General features: G+C 42.0%; 1 protein-coding gene across 1 annotated transcript; it reads right to left on the bottom strand.

Annotated features, from left to right (window-relative positions):
* Positions 1–526: 526 nt before the first annotated feature.
* Positions 527–6545, bottom strand: SMIM28 (small integral membrane protein 28; the record flags this gene model as incomplete). Its single annotated transcript, XM_084284458.1, has 2 exons — positions 527–946; positions 6435–6545. The coding sequence occupies 2 exons, from the start codon at positions 6543–6545 to the stop codon at positions 527–529; spliced, it is 531 nt and encodes a 176-aa protein (XP_084140584.1).
* Between the last annotated feature and the right edge of the window lie 11255 nt (positions 6546–17800).

Raw genomic sequence — 17800 nt, 5'->3', positions numbered from 1 at the left:
CAGAATGATATGCAATGTTTATACATGTTGATTAAGTAAATCAGCTTGTCAGAAATTCAATTAAAAATAAACACATGAAGTAGAAAAAAAGCAAACTGGAATAGATTCATGCTAAGAGCCCTTTTTGTGACTGCTGAATCTGTAGCATAACTTATCATAGAATCATCTAGGCTGGGAAAGACGTTCAATATCATGAAGTCCAACCATCAGTGTTATGTTTCTTGGCAGCTGAGGGATTTCAGGTGGGCACATTCTCATCTGTAAGTTTAATCCTTGTATGACATACTCGGTTTTCTCAAATTCCAACATTAACAGCCTAGAACCGATTTGGTGTCACACTGTACATGTAGCCTTGCTACAAATGGAAGATAGAGAATCCTACAATGAGGTGAAAAGGCTCATTCCCTGTTACTCAAAGTTTCTTCCTTCATAATTCACTGGCTTTGGCTCATTTGGATTTTTTTTTTGCTAATTTTAAAGGCCATAGCAGATCCCTGTTTGTACCATGAGGGGTTGCATGCTTTGGCTAAGGTGCTTCCGTAGGAAGTTTATTTGGTGCTGCTGGATGTGCCGTGCTCTCTTCATAAGGAGGCACTGGATCTGTAGAGAGCTCAATGTGAGCCTCGTCCAGGCTAGTCTTCATGGTGGCCTCCTCGTACGATGGAGGCAAACACACAGAGAGGAACGTGGCATCAGGGACCAGAGTGGAGTAGTGGAAACTCTGTTCACTGGTCCAGGGCAGCACGGAAAGGAAATTGGGCACCTCGTGCTCCGGCAGGGCCTCGGGGAGGTCGATGCTGAAGATCTGCCCCTGCGGGGTGGGGCGCTGGCAGCGGCGGTACAGGAAGAGCAGCAGGAATGCCAGGAAGAGCATCATGGTGGCAGGCAATATGATGCACAGAAATGGCTCTATGTCGTCTTTGGTTGAACTTATCTGCTGTCTGCTCTGTAAGTAAAGAAAATAGATAGTGCACTAGGTTCCTGGAGACCCCTTAATATAAAATACATCCTCCACCCCCCCCTGCAGTGACTTAGCTGATACACTCCCAAGTTATTTTCTGCCTGTATTAGTGACACTCACCAATATGTTTTGCAGGCTAGTGATCTGTCAATTTTTATTTGCCCATTAAAACAAAATACTATGACAACTAGATACAAATAAAATGAAGTTGAGGAAACCCACCTCCTTGGGAAGGGGAACAACAGACTGGAACTATATGTATTTTGGTGTATGTCTTTATTCCTCTGGAATTATGCTGGGACTAGTCCTCTTTGGAAGAGAGGTTAAACTTTTAAAACTTGAGAAAACACTGAATTGCAGAGTAGGGCTAGTGATCCACTGTCTACTGTTGTTTCTTCCTATTTGGAAAACTGTACTGTTTAACAAACAAATATTGTGACAACTTCCCCTTTCATCAGGACCTACTGCCTGCCATACCTGTTGTTTGGCTGCTATATTCTTACAGGCCAGCCCCAAATAATACTTGGTTTGTCAGGACAGCCTGGACTGGAGCCCTTTCTTGTACTTGTTCTGCCAGCTATCCAAGAACCAGTTTCCCTGTTTAAAACTGTGGAAAAAGAACTTCTAGGAATCTTGGTAGCAGCTGTGACTGGCTTGTCAGCTTTATCTCCTGCATAATACAGCACAAACGACCTCTGTCCTACAGCTGCTGAATTGTGCTGTAGTATTAATAGGAGTTACAAGCTAGTTTTGTTGTTGTTGTTGTTGTTGTTTATAACATTTGAGCACTTCGGCTGTGTTAGTTTAATTTTCAAATGTTAATATAATAAACTTTCCCATTTAATTTGCTCTAGCTCCTAAAAACTGGATCTCATTCACAGTTTAGTTTAGAGTAGGGAAGAAAACCTAAAATGTCACTTACTATCAATCGTTCCCTTTGCGAGTACACAAAGAGTAATCAGATTGCTTTTTCACATTGTCATGGTGAGACTAAATAGATCAATGTGTCAGATTTATTTTTTAATGAAGGTGGTTATTTTCAAACCAGGAAAATTCTAGTGTTTTTTTCCTCAGACTACTTTGAACAGGAATACAATACACTGTTTGCAGCAATGCTTCTGGGGGGGGGGGGAGGGAGGAAGGAAAAAAAAAAGGCAGTAACTTATACACCTTTTTTAGTCTACTAATACTTTCTCTGCTTATTAAGAATCATGGTCATTCTGTTAGCTACAACATCAGTGTAACCTACATTCAACTGATTACCTACTGTGCATTTGTTACCTCTCCACTGCATAGTCATATTATTAAATTATTAGTATGTGGTCATGCTTCAGAAAAAAAAAAAAAAAAAAAAAAAAAAAAAGTAAAGAAATAGTGTACAGGAGATTTCTGCTCTTTTTTTTTTTTTTTTTTTTTTTTTTTCCTTTTTATTTTTTTTCCCCTGAGGTATTGTGGGTCTGAGGCCAAACCCATTAAAGTCATTTTAAAATACATTGAAACTATCATGGACTCACTATTAAGCTTTTTTTCCTCAGCTGTCTTTTAACCACAGAAATACATACTAAAGAATTGTCTCGTATCTACTGATCATTTCTTATTAAAGAGTTTCTGGCAGTACAAGCAGTTGTCTTACCTCACTGTTAAATGAGCTACAAGAAACAGCAGGGTTGGAAGAAAATGTCCATCTATTACTCTAATGCAGACATTAAATTATTTAATAAAATGAGATTTTTTTCTTATCAAGTTTGCTACTTTTTTTGTTGGTTGTGGTCTTAGAAGGTGCATAAAACAGTACACAGAAGAAATGAAAGAAGGATTGTTACTTCTGTGCATTATGGATATTGAGATTCCCTCATACAGTTATGCTAGCACGGCTTTTATAATGGATATTTAAAAGAGCTGAGCTTTTGTACAGCACTTTTCATGATCCATGAAGAGTACACTTCTGAGGTTTAAGTTTTGGGTTTAATTTGTGGGGAGCATGCTTTTGATCAGATTTAACTGTTGTTCTTAAGATCTGTGAGTTGCACACTTGTGTTGTTGGTGAGGACAGAAGGTGAGACTGCCAGCGTTTGATATATGAGGCTAGTAGAATCTTAGAATCATTAAGGTTGGAGAAGACCTCCAAGATCATCTGGTCTAACCATCCCCCTATCGCCAATATCACCCACTAAACCCTGTCCCTGCGCACCATGTCCAACTTTTCCTTAAATGACCCCAGGAACGGTGACACCACCACTTTCCTGGGCAACCCGTCCCAATGCCTGACTGCTCTTTCTGAGAAGAAATGTCTCCTCATTTCCAACATAAACCTCCTCTGGCATAACTTGAAGCCATTCCCTCTAGTCCTATCACTAGTTACCTGTGAGAAGAGGCTGACCCCCAGCTCCTCACACCTTCCTTTCAGGCAATTGTAGAGAGCAATGATGTCTCCCCTGAGCCTATTCCTCTCCAGACTAAACAACCCCAGTTCTCTTAGCTGCTCCTCACAGGACTTGTGCTCCAGGCCCTGCACCAGCTTCGTAGCCCTTCTGTGTACACACTCCAAGGCCTTGATGTCCTTCTTGTAGTGAGGGGCCCAAAGCTGAACACAGCACTCGAGGTGCGGCCTCACCAGAAAAGAGCACAGGGGGACGATCACCTCCCTGCTCCTGCTGGCTGCACTATTCCTGATACCAGCCAGGATACCTTTGGCCTTCTTGGCCACCTGGGCACACTGCCGGCTCATGTTCAGGCGAGCATTGACCAACACCCCCAGATTCTTTTCCTCTGCACAGCTTTCCAGCTACCCTGCCCCAAGCCTGTAGCGCTGCATGGGGTTGTTGTGACCAAAATGCAGGAGCCGGCACTTAGCTATGTTGAACCTCACCCCATTGGCCTCTGCCCAATGACCCACCCTGTCCAGGTCCCTCTGCAGGGCCTTCCTAACCTCTGGCAGATCGACACTTCCCCCCAGCTTGGCCTCATCTGAGGGTGCACTCCATTCCCTCATCCCAATCATCAATAAAAAGGATGGGTCCCAACACCGACCCCTGGGGAACACCACTGGATTTCACTCTATTCACTACCACTCTCTGGGCCTGACCATCTAGCCAGTTTTTAACCCAGCAGAGCGTACCTGTAAAAGGAATATGAAGCCCGATTATCTCACCTTTAAGCCCAGTGCAACATCCCAGTGAGTTTCACTGGAAGGAAATATTTATATTTTAATCAATAGCCAAGGACCACTGCTATATCCTTCACGTGCTGGGGGAAGCACAGCCTAGTGTTACAGCTGCATGGTGCTTCCTGGTCTGAGACGTGGTCTCGCACAGGGGCTCCGTTGTTGAGAATCCACAGGATGGCAGGAAAAAAGAAGAGGGACTGATGGAATAGATGCGAATTTGCTGAAGCCCATAACTTGAAGGATAAATCATGGTGACCTACAGTACATTTTGATATTATCTTCTGCCAAGCATTGTACATAAACTGGTTTTACATTGAGATGTGGCACAAGAAGTATTTACTGCAGCTGATGTCTTGTGGGTATATCCAAACACATCAAAAGTACTGGGAGACAACTGAGCAGTGTTGGTCACTGTTTTTCTGCTCTGTTTTTGTGCCTTTTCTGAGAAGAGTGGCTATGGGGCTACTGAAGAATGTTATGAAGATCTTAACATAAGATGGTGGATTTTTTAATTGACATAAACAAGACTTGGACTTCCAGCCTGAGATAAGCTACAGACACACAAACATAGGAAAAACAGCCTGTATAAAGAGGAGAAAGCAGAAAAGTGTGCAGCAGTAAAAGGAATTAAGTCTCTAAAAAGTCCTCTCTTTTCCCAGAACTGATTTTTAGTAGGATGGTTTGGCCATTGGGGCTTATTTCCCAGCATAATAATTCTTTTCATTTATACCTTTGTGAGGACAGAAACAAGGGGTCAGTTTTCTGCTATGTGTTCAGTATTTTAGAAGTAGTAAAGCCTTTCATTAGTAATCTGTCTGCCTGCATTTGTTTTTGTTTTTGTTTTTTTTTACCATGCTGAGGATGTACAGTCGCCAGCTTACAGATTACATGACCCATATCAGTTCAGATGAGCTTTTGTTCATGTCTGTTGATAAAGAAATGAAATGGAGAGTGCAGAGTTGTGTGGCATTTCCATAATGAGTAATTTAATGGTTTTGGAACTGAACTTTTAGTATAGACAAAAGAAACCTAGTACCTACTTTAGAAGGGAATGACCTAATAAAGCATGAGTTTAAAGTAAGCTTTTGAGTAAGGATAAGGGGGAGAGGGGGGAAAGCTTGCTTGGCTTGCTTAAATTCCCATTGAAGTGGCTGTTTGGTGCTAGAATTTATTATGTGAATGATTTGCTAGGGCACTTGGACCTTTATTTACATGACTTTTAAAATATAGTCCATATTTATGCTAATAGTTTTGATATGGTGTTTGAAGTTGAATCAAGGAACAGGTACTTCTGAATGTTTTAACTGGATTTGGAGCAAAGTCTCCTTTGAAGTCAGTAGGCTGCAGCCCATGCATAGGTGCTTTCCTAAGTTCCATTCTGCTTCTCAGAGATGATTCATTATTGCTTGTAAAAAGCAAAAACATTAAACTTTGGAGAACAGAAAAACATTTTGACGTGCTTTTGTATCCATTAATAACTACACAATTTTAAAGAGATCCTAGACTTAAACTGCATTTTCAAATACTTGTTTGAATGTGCTGCTGGTGCTGCTGTGTGTTTCCCATTGTCAGACAAAAACAGCTTCAGGGCGTGAAGATGTTGCCATTCAAACTCTGGCAGTCTTAGTGATGAGGTAGACTATTAAAATCATAGAGGCATTCAAAAAAAACCTCTTACCCCCTTTCTTTTTACAACAGTATACTTGAATGCTAAGTAGCATGGCCAGTTTATTTGCTGGTGCTACTTGCCTCAGACATTTACTAGGGGTATATGTGAACCTGAAATTTTTATTCCTCATCAGAGAACCCCTTTCTCTGCATCCCAGCCAAAGACAGAAAAGCAGGCTGTGTTTTCATCTCTCCTCCCCCCACTTGCCTGCCTGTGATCCTCTCTCTGAGAAGTAATCAGCGCACAGCTTAGAGAACAAGAGTTCATTGCCGCCTGCTACGGACTGTAAACGTCTGTAGAAAGGCTTCATGGGACCAGATCCAAAGAGTAAATATGTATTTAAAAGAAAAGAAATCAAGGAATAACAGAATGCATTATGCTTAAAAGACAAAAACTTCTTTAACTGACACTCCAACAAGGTTTTCCTTCTGATGTTTATTTTTTTTCACCATATCTATGGTGAAAAGAACTTAACAGCAATAAATAAATGCTTTGATGATATGTAATTGCACATTACCGCTTTGATACAGCTTGATACCCATGTATTAACTATGTACGTACACTGAGGCACTGTACAAACACACACACACATGCAAAGTCAAAGGAGATGCCACAAACACGAGCAGGAGGGTACAGACCTGGAGCTCTGTTTCCAGCAGTGGCCCACCTGGCTCATTGTTTAGCCAGTCGTAGTTCCCCCTGTCTGCGTGTCCGAATTTCCTCCAGTTGCTGCCCAAGAGCCACCTCATGCTTTCATCCACCTGGTCTTCTGCCTTCGTGCCTCCACCTTGCTTCGCTGCTTGCCACCGTGTCCCCGCCTCCCAGCCTCAACCCAGCTGGGCTGCTCTGAGCTAATGATCGCCTGGAAATTGTATCTCTCCTTTACAGCACCGAGGAAAGAAAAAAAATAAAATAAATAAAAAAATTAGACCCCCACCCCCCATCAGGAAGCCATGCAAGCAGATCTCTGATTCTCTCTCCACTTCCAACTCAATCTCCCTGGATTTGCTTCAGTGGCCTACATTACCAGCAAAGCTGGCATCAGGTATCAGGGCGCCGTGGCTGATAGCGCTCTGATTGGAGAGCTCCCCGCATTAGGATTATTAAAAGGGGAATTTGCATGGGAAGCTGAGACCACATGGTCCTGGCTCCATGTGGATAAATAACCGCCTATATTTAGGTATCTAATAAACACTTTTCCAACAAAAAAAAAATAAATAAGAACTTCTGTGTCAAGAGTGAAAGTTGCCTCTCAGTTGCAGGGTGTGAGGAAGCACTGAGGATCCAGGCAGGTTTTTCTTCCCTGCTGCTGGCTCATACAGTAAACAGTGAGAGCAGCTTCTGGGTAGACAAGCAAGGACACAAGGCTAAATGCTATACTGAATTATTTAGCAGCTCGAGAATGTAAATGTTAATGATAAATCCAGAGAGAGAAGTCTGCCAGAGCAGCTTTGGTCACTGAGAGCACATGAGCACTTTCAATAATGAGTTGTCAGTGTAGTTAAATCTGGACTCACTAGGATGTGTGTTGTTAAATGGAGATTGTTTCAAGTGAGAAGCCTTTGTGGTGTTTTTTAAGGAAAGAAAATGTCAGTGATGTATATTAACATCTGAAGGGAGCAATGTTTAATCTAAGTTGAATGAAGGTTTAACTCTTACTGAGAAGTTGGAACTGTCTTTTCCTTTTTTGCTCAGAGCAGAGGGAGAGGCTGTGGTTAATATCCAGTTCAACTGTAATATATCTTGTGTGGCTTCTCAAGGTCAATGCATTAAAGCAAAATTTCTGTTTGTGACTGATAATACAAAATAGGGGGTCATAATTCTCACGTTTTATTTCTTGCTTGGGCTTCCTTAATTCACTGCTCCCAGAAAACTGTAGGCCTAACTGATGGCAGGCTGAATTCTTACAACTCCAAAAGAGTCAGTAAGAAGTGTCAGTTCTTGACATGTCTAATGAGAGGATTCTGGAGGAGTCTGTTCAGAGATGGGCTTTGATCCCTGCAGCTTTGGCATACAGGGTGGATTTACCCTGCAGATAAATCTGGGCTGTAGGAGAAAAATGAGGTTGATAAACGCAGCCTGTGTTGTTACAGAAGTGAGCAGTGAACAGTGAGCAATGCTGACTGAGAGTTTGCTCTCAGTGCTAAAACACCTGCACCGTTCATCAGAAATGGGATCCTACTCTTGCTGCTGCTGAGGAGGTTCTGCGTGAAGTGAGGAAGGTCACCTAAGCAAAGCTTGTCTGAAGACTCCTCCTTTCCTGGGACCCTCACTTGTCATCTTGGAAAGCACTTTGTGAAGTGGTGAAAGCATGCATCTGTGGGGCCAAGGTGTGAATTGCAGTGTCCCCTGAGCAGCTGGGTCCTAAACGTGACTCAACAGCACACGCCAAGATAGCCAAATACCTGCCATGATGTCTCAATACCTTGTGTGGAAGCAGGAATGACAACTATATTTCCCAAATTGTGGTGTTAAAATAAATTCCTAAAGGAGTTTTGTGACTGCATAGTTTAAATCTGTCATCTCACTAGCAGGAAACTTTCATATACTATCTTAATTAGGGTCTTATTACAGCCCCTAAGATTATTAATGCTATTTTTAAAACCTTGCTGTAAATTTGCTTTGGGACTGTCATGAATAATGAGGAGAAGTAAAAGATTATGTGTACTTAGAGTGTAAACACTCTGTTTGGCGCTCTTAGAATACAGTTATATGAATTTTAGCCAAAATAAGGTGTGCGCTTTTAAGACTAATTGACTTGGTATACTAAGTGCTTTGAATTCTTTGTCTCTGGAAAATATTTAAGAAAGATTTAATTTAGTAGAGCTATGGCCAAATGGGAATTTGGGGAAATGTGGTCACCTTCGTCATGCAGGTAATTGGAATATAAAATCATAGTTCTCTCTTTGGCTTTATAATCAGTGGACCCAGCAGGAAAATTACTGAGAGGATTGGAGAGAGTCTTTCTGCTGCCAGTGAGTGGTCTGAAGCTCATGTGGTATACTGCATTTGCATGTAAGACCTGCTTGTGCAAAGCTGAAACATGGCCACTCTGGACTTATGTTGTGATGACCAATCTGTCACAGATTTTTAGCAACTCCGTGAGTCACATGTGACTTATTTCTCCTTCTCAAAGAGTTCATAGATATCACCATAGCTTGGGCATGCTTTAGTGTGGAGACTGAGAGGAGGAATATCCTTGAACCCAAGCATCGTGGCCAGGTGTTGGCTTGATGCATACGAATGTGGGGAAGGCAGAACATTGGAGGTCTTCAGACTTTAACAGGGTCAAAGCAGTCTCTTCACCCTCTGTCTTTTGTTCTTTGAAATAATTCATTGACTCATTGTGATTGATCCTGTCAGTCTGGAAAAAATAGCTGGCATGGAATGGTACCACCAAATTGATTAAAGTTAGGTAAAAACAAAGAAAAAATTACATTTGTCATTATCATTTAGAGTTGCTAATATCACTTCTAATGAGGAGGGAAAGAAGCCAGGGGATAGGAAGCCAGTGCAGAAAACGGGCACCTCCTCTGTTCTCCATCTGTGATAAATAATTCATATTTCTGATCTGCTGAGATGTTTGAGGCTAGTAGTGTAATTCTACGCTGTATTGCCACTAATATTAGCATGGAACAGAATGTTCACAGTGCCCTAAATGCCTTTGAATTTTCTTGCTTTTTTCTTTCCACACATTTTTTTTTTCTTTTTTTTTTTTCTTTTTTTTTTTCTACTTCAGTGGCAAACCTTCCCTGCTATAATGACCCCTCTATTTGAGGATGTGTGTGAGGGCCAACCTGAATAATGTGAATGTGATTAATTGTAGGGAAGGAGGTGTTACTGCTGTAACTGTATGATGTTATGAGGTGTAGGTTTATTGGATGAAGTGGAGGAAGATCCTAACTCCTGCCTATAATCAGCTTATAGGTTTAAGCCACAACATAGGTGTCTCTGTGTCCTTTGTGCAGGAGTAGTGTTTGCTCCTGTCCCTTCCTCTTTACTTGTGCAATTAAGCAGGTCCTAATGATGTGGTCTTTACCATATTGAGATTTGAGTTGTTGTTAGACACCAATACCTTTATTTTTCAAACTTTTTCAAATATTTTCAAAAAGAAAGCACCGTCTGAAAAGCAACCCTTCCCCATGCCCCACAACCTATCAAGCTACAAACGCGGTCACTCTGTGGGGTGGAGGGAATTGGGCATAACCCCACTGAAAACCAGTATCCTAGAGAGCAGCGTGTGTTGACAGGCTGAGCACACTTGTGGCCTACAAAAACAGAGTCAGGAGGAACTGGTTACAAAATGCTTCCTAGCCTGGGAGCTTGGTGCTGCCTGCCTTGGCACAGAAGCAGCAGCAGGAGGTTTTGCTGAGCGCTGATCCAAGGCTGGGGGCTGGCAGCTGAGAGCAGAGCAGTGGCAGGGCCCCAGGGCAGGGCTGCGGCTGCCCCTGGGCTGAAGCAGCCAGGACTGCTGCAGGCTGTGGCCTGGGGCTCCATGGCGTGCAGCTTTTGTATTTTTTGTTCTTTATTTTTAAATGTTTACCATTAGTTTCTGTCAGATTTGAGCCCCTTCCTTCACAGCTGGTCATCCTTAACCTGAATTCTTGTTTTCTCCTATTTAAGCCTGCCAGTGTGCCTTTATTTTTGCTTGAGCCCATGTCACGTTGTGTAACCTCTTGGCCATGTTGTCCATACTTTGTAAATCTTTCAGGGTGCTGGGGCACCAGGCAACAGGCTATATAAGAGCACAATACAGCAGTATGTGGCAGCCTTTGGTCTCAGGCAGAATCCAGTGCCTGGTACAGAAAGGTGGATACACAAGGGGATCAGTAGCAGCTGAGGTGCCATGACTTCCCCTTGCGTGGTAGGGTGCTGAGTCTACAGAGAGCTGTAACGCAGGCACTGTCTGGATGATTGAGCCCATCAGAGCAAATCTAGCAAGCAAAATCCTGAACCTTTCTTTGGGCCTGAGTGTGCAGTGACCTCCTGTGAGCGAGCATCTGGAGGATGTTTCGCTCCTCCAGGAGTGGCAAAGGCTGGAAAGGGTGAATGTTGTCAGGAGCCATGAGGTTTAACCTTGAGCAGTGTGACATGGTTTTCCTCACTCTCCTGAACTGTTTGTATGAGTGTGTGTGTGCACGTGTGTGACTTACATGTTTGGGAACTGATTTCAGTCCCCATCATGCTTTAGAGAAAGGGAGATTGGGTTGTGAGTTTTTTTGGGGAACGAAGGATTAAATGCTGTTGCATCTTTCATATTTTCAGCCTGAGATATGCCTATTTATTCTATCGTACTGATGTTGTCAAGTGCCTCTCCTCCTTGTGATAATGTTGGTGAAAGTTTTGTTACCATCTTTGGCTCTGACTCTTTGCTATCAAAGTTGGTCCAAATTTTGTTATCAGTTCTGCATGAAGGGGCAGATAACGAGCTCTCTATGTCATTTTAACCTGTCAGAGCTTAAGTTCTTGCACGCTCCTGTTCAGTGGAATGGATTTTTAGTTGTGTTTGTTTTAGTAAAGTGCAACTCAGAATGTATTTATCGGGCATAAGGATTATACTCCAAACATATCCAAAGCAGTTCAGTTTCCACTGGTGTCCAAGCTGCATGTAGCTCCATGTACCTGAACACTTACATAGGCTAACTTATCCTGGTGACTGTGTGGCCTCCTGGTGATCGTGTGGCCTTGTGTCATGGTGTCTGTGCCGCAGCTTGTCAGAGGCTTTGCCTTTGGTCCTGAAGAAAGGCCATTCTTGACCGATTCTGCTTTTCTGGGAGGGACTGAGCCTTTCCAGCTGCCACCCACTACTTGTGCAGCTACTGCTTTTCCAAGGTATCTAACAGCTTTCAGTCAGCCTAAGTTGCAAAAAAATCTGTTTATTTTCATCAATAATCGAAACTGAACCTCCTAGCATGGAGATAGATAGCCAAAAAGTAGCTGCAATGAATAATAAATTAAGATATGTAAGTATGCATGAAGTACAGGAATAGAAAAATGATACTTAATTTGTATAATAACACTTCCACTATTTTATCATAAGTTTCCTAGCCTTGCTGCTGAGTGCTGGATTTAAGCTACTTTTGTGTGATTCAGAATTACCACTGCTCTCCTTGGAAATCCTATAGACCTTGTAAGCAATCTGTAAGTTTTTTGACTGTGTTTATTCAGCGTGTTAGGAACTGATGAAATCATGTATTATAGTGAAAAAACAAAAACAAAAACAAAAACAAAAACAAACAAACAAACAAACAAACTAGAAAACTTAGATTACCCAGATTTCAACTTCTCTTGCAGCATGTTTGAAAGATAAATACCAAAATGCCCATAGCATCCTGACATCTCTTTTACTATCATAATTGCAGGAAAAAAAAATAAATAAATAAAAGGGAGACTTCTCTTTTCTCCTGAATATTCTTGGGGTGCTGATTAAAAGTTAATCATCCTGTTTTGCATTTTTTTCCATGATCCAGGAGTTCTAACTGTCTTTCATGAGTATATTTAAGTACTTGTTTCTTGATTGGTAGGTAACTGTTTGTTTTGCTTGCTTGTTTTTTGTTTTTATTAGATGTATGATTCATCCAGATTGAACCCCACTTTTTTTTTCACTGCTATTTCAATAACCTCTTAGTGCATTTGGATTTTTCTCCTTGTATGTGGTTGCAGCATCCTTCTGTACCATGCAGGAATTTAGTTAGTTCTTTATATTAATTATAATTAGTTATATTCAGGTTTGCTAATGACAGTGTGACAAAACAGTATGTAATTCTGGCTATTCTATGATCTTACTAAACCAATTCATCCCAAACAATTGCAGTCAATAATGATATGATATTTGCCTACCGTGACTGAATTTTAATCCATTTTACAAATTTTTGTGCAAAACTTTTTAACTTTCTGATAGACTATTGTGCATTCCTGCATCAAATCCCTTGACATTGTGTCTAAATACAGCAGTCTCCATGTCGGTATTTGTTGCTAGCATGGTATGTCTTGTACAAAAGCATGATTGTATTTTCATAGCCAGGTCTGGTTAACATAATTTGCTGCTAAAAATTTATCAAATTTCCATGCCAAAGGAACAGGGTTCTTCCTAATGTAGGGAGCCATTATGGCCAGAAGCACTGTTTGAGAAGGGAACCCCTGTCAGCTCTTCTGACTACTAAAACCCACTCAGTTCTTCTCCAGATTGGAAAAAATAGATATTAGTGACTTATTACTCCTTTGTTATAGCTTTAAGGTCAGGAGCATCTCTAGAGCAGAACAACTGTATGCATTAACATCCTCCCTTGCAGGATCAGAGAAGCCTTGGTATCTTTGCTGTCATTAACAACGAGTCTGTATGACTACATTTGCTGTTGTTGAAACGCTCAAAACTTCTCAGAGCTTGAGAAATGCAGCTGTTGAAATACATTCCTCTCCCAAAGCATATTTAGTGATAACAGTAAGAATGTGTGAGCTGAAAACTCTCAATATAACCTGAAACAGCTGATGTAGTACCTGAGCTTGTCGAGCTGAGTGGGTTGCAGTTGCACATACACACATGAGGATGAGCTGCATGATAAACCTGACCAAGGACATGGTAGCGGGAGGCATTCAAGATCTGTAGAAAGTTAGGCAGTGCTTACCTGCTTTCCCTTAACCCCCTTTTATGCCTGGTGAGGCAGCTTTCCTGCAGCTGCAGTTTGCACCTGTATGGGACTGTACTGGAGATACTTGTTCAGCTCTATGCTCAGCTGTCAAGGAAAGGCCCTCCTTGGGGGAGAGGGAGGAAATTGCTCCAATCTGCTGACTTCTGCATGCATGTGAAACTGTCTGAATTGGAGTGTGCATTATTTAACAGAGCATCAGCTGAAAGGTTTTTGGCAATTTTGTGCTGTTTTAATTTAGGTGAACTGGAGCAGGACTTTGCTTGAAATAACACACGTTTTGTTTCAAATAGCACATGCACTGTTTCAATTTGGAGTTCGTGTCCTGAAGCTGAATCTGTTCTGAATCTGGAGATTCCTACTTAGAGCATATGGAGGAGGTGCACAGCCCACTGCAACCTGTAGGATAAAGTTTGCTATTGAAATGAAATACATGCAGAAAATCTTAAAAGTCCTGAGACATTGCAAAAGCTTTATTTTCTCAAGTGCGCTTGTTAATGGTTCAACTTCTCAGTAAAGTCAAGTCAAACCTCAATTCAAGGATGCGACCCTTGTTGCACAAAGGCAGGTGGGATAGCCTTAAGTGCACACAGCTTTACAAGCAGGGCTGATGGCATACATTGACCTCAATGCTACCTGAAGAGGCACAAAAGGAGGGGGGGGGGGGGCGGGAAAAAAGAGAGAAAAATTATTCCACCAGGCAGCAGGGAGAAGTGAGGGAGTCCCAGGGAGGTGTCCACTTGGTTCAGGAGCTGCTCGAGCTCCCTGATGGTTGCTTTTGCTTATGATGCTGTCAGCGTCGACTGCATCAGGTATGATGTGGTGCACCTGTGCATGCTGGTTGGCCAATTACAAGGCTTTCTGCATGTGTGTTACTGGGTAATTTGTATTGGGAAGGCAAACAGCCATTGCCCTAGCAGGTGCTAGAGTTATCAATGAAAAACTGTGAGGGGAGTGTTGAAAGGATCTCACTATAGAGCTGTAGATTGAGAACTAAGATGTGATGAGGCAGAGAGGGAAAAGGGATGATAAGAACAGGAAGGGCAGATGTTTTCTGACATAAGGGATAAAAAAATGCTCCAGAATCAAGCTGTGCAAGGCCATGAGGACAAGAGCACTTGGGACACCAGGGAAAAGGCACTGCCATGGTGTCCTCAGGCTGGGAGACGAGGGTTGCCAGAGGTGCTAGTGGAGAAGACTGAAAGCAAAAGGCCCTTGATATTAAAAAGGTAAGGCACCATGCAATGCCCTGGAGAGGAAACCATGGGTGCGAAGACAAGGGCTTTAATTGTGACTTCTTAAAACAAGTGTCATAGCTGGGTTTGGCAATGGAAAAAGGAGATCACAAAATAAACATATTGTCTGGGTGATTGGAGGGGAATAATTGTAGATGAGAAATATTTGGGCTGTGTAAGGTGCTGAGGTATACTTACTCAGTGTGGCTACCATTGTGGATAATGGAGTATTCTTTTCCATCTGCTCTCGTCCCCCTGAAATGCTAAAGGAAGTTTGATTGGAAGCTTGTAAGAAAAAAACATCAGCAAACTAGATTTTAACTTCTGCTTTTCTTCTCCTTCTTCTTTTCCCCATGGTTGGCTTTGCAAAATAATAATCTAATAATCTTTATTCTCTTGGGCTTGGAGGCTGGTCACAAGAGCCTGAGACCTTCAATTATTTAGCATCCTTTCAAAAGAAAAGATATTGTATACAAGGGAGAAGTAAGATCTGCTCCGATGAACATCGCTACAGCTGGGACTGTAACAGAGTATTTTTATCAGGGCACACAAACCTTCCCCTTGCTCTTATGGCGTGACCATTGCAATTCTATCCGGGAACTAATTCTTGTGTTTTCTCAAGAGAAAATTAATTGTTTTTGCAGGTAAGAGCCAAGAGCCTTGTCACCTTACTCTCCTTACACAAGTTACTGCACTACAAAACCATTTTTTACTTTCTCATTATGTTTGACATTCTCATTTCCCAAGTCTGACAGTTTGTCTGTTCTGACCTCTTGGGCTTACTTACAGGGACAGATTTTAGTACAGCATCTTATCCACTTGTATTTCATCTGTTGGTCTCCCCAGAGTCTCTGGCACAAAGGAGACTGCTCTGAAGTACAAAAAAAAAATGGCCAGGAATGTAAGGTAACATTTGAAAATGTAGTAAAAATCATTAAAAAACGCTATGTAGGATAAATATTTTAAATTATTTTAATCTTAAGTCATTTTTTTTTGACTGTGGTGGGAAACGAGGATGATGAGAGACAGAGGTGGTCACACTAACCACAGCAAATAAAGAGCTTCAGTGTGTCTCCCTAGAGCTGCCAAACCAGAAGTATTGTTCCTGCTTCATGGGTACAGAGCTCCTTTTTTTTTTTTTTTCTTTTTTTTAAATGACCCAAGCCGAAACAATAAAAACACATTTAGTGCCTTGGATTTCTGAAGATTGCACGTGCAGCCTGGCTTTGATTTGTTCAGGATGCTGTTGGATTTTGAAAGCTGGGTGCCGAGTGCGCTGTTCTAGGACGTTGTATTGGGCATATGGATAAAGAGTTCAACTTGTGTTTGTTTACAGTGACATTAGATGTTAAGAGGTTTATCCTGATGCTAGCTTCTTTGCCAGAAGCACAGACACTGGAGATCACCCTGTGTTTCGTGTGACTCAGCCGGCAGAACCCAAACCACCTTTTATTTCTACTTCTATCATAGGCATACTCAGTGGGCCAGTAGAAAGGTTTCTTCACCTGTAAAATGTGAATACCTATCTTGGAGAGAACATGCTCCCAGCAAGGTTACTGAAAATCAGTTCCCATTATTGCCATAGTTCTGAGTGCACGAGTGTGCTAGCGGTGTCCTATATGACCCTATAGGGCATTAGCCAAGTGTTTCCCTTCTCTTTTGTCCCGTTCCTGCTATCCCGCTGGATGTGCTGCAGCTGCTCAAAGTGTCTCCAGTATTTTCTCTTAGGTTGAAATTCAGCTTCCCCTTTGTCCCCACATCAGTGTAAGATAATATTCTTTGAAAAATACTGTGATTTAAAGTATCAGATTTTTAAACAATTTGGGAAACTTTGAATTTCCCTCCAGGTAGGTCAGGACAACAGAAGTTTTAGTGTTTAGTTTGCCTTGCTGTTTATGCTTCCCATAAACTGTCTGTACAGTGGGTTGTTGTTGTTGTTGTTTCTTTCCCCCTCTGGCCAGATTATCCCACATGTCTACTGCCATGGGATAAGCAAGAGGCCAGAGGACACAACATAGATGCTCAGGGGCCTTTTGAAGTCAAGGACAAACTTTTGACTTGCTCACTTTGTTTTCATCCCTTCTTTCTTTTGCGTGTATTTTATATATATTTGGTAACAGCTGTTTTCTTTACAAGTGTTTTTAATTAAAGCCAACAAATGGGAGAAGTACAAGTGTCCTATGTGTAACTACAAAGAAACTTCACCATTTCCATCCTGTGTAGACCTTTTCCTCTCCCCGCAGTGGCAGCAGAAGCCAGGCTAACCTGACCCCACTGTCGAGTGAGAAGACAGACAGACCTTGTTCACATGAAGAGTTGGTGAAATAGTGGAGTAGAATTTTCTGTATTTAACCCGGTTGCTGTTTTACATTCATGAATGCTGTTGAGGAGGAAAAGAAAGTCTTTCTAATGGGATCTGAATGAGACATGTAAAGCAGCAGAAGGCAGCTTCCTGGAATTGAATTAGATCAGAATGTTGGGATTTAACAAACTCCCGTTTTGCCAGAAATGCCATAAGATTATTAAAGCGTTGCAACCTCATTTAGTTGCTTTGTAATCCGCTCTAATACATTTCTTTTAACCTTCCTGCTGATGAGGCTGTTGTGTAACAGATATTGATGGCCAGACCTCGTGGTGCTTCGGTGCTTAAAACATTGCAGGGAGTAATATTATGGTGGGAATAGTTGAAGAAAATACCCGTTCGGAAGAACAGAGGTGAGATGTTTGTGTGGGCAGAGAAGCTCCTACTAGCTTTAATTTAGTTAGCCAGAAGGAATAACAGCAGAAACCTGGCCGTGCCAAATAAACTCATTGTGGCAGGGAAATACAACTAGGGAGTGCCTGGCTTGGAAACCCAATGCGATTTTGCTGTGAACTTGCATGCTGAGGATCTCCGTGCCCGCTGCTTGTGGTGTTTGCAGAGCATGGCTCTGATGCTGGGGGCATGGCAGGGGACAAGGCAGTGCCTGGATTTCGGTGGCAGTGAGGTGGTGTGCTTTGATTTGGAACTGCTTTTCTAGAGTTCAGTCCCTACAGCTTTTTAGGGACACTAGTATGACTGGTGCAATTAGGACACTGGTTTTAACCGAAATTGATGTCTTTGCTGCCATGGTGTTTTCTCAA

This window comes from Netta rufina (genome assembly GCF_964035555.1).
Source record: "Netta rufina genome assembly, chromosome: 3".
Classification (NCBI taxonomy): Eukaryota; Metazoa; Chordata; class Aves; order Anseriformes; family Anatidae; genus Netta; species Netta rufina.
The sequence above is the reverse complement of the archived record's forward strand: the minus strand, read 5'-3'. Positions and strand labels throughout refer to the sequence as shown.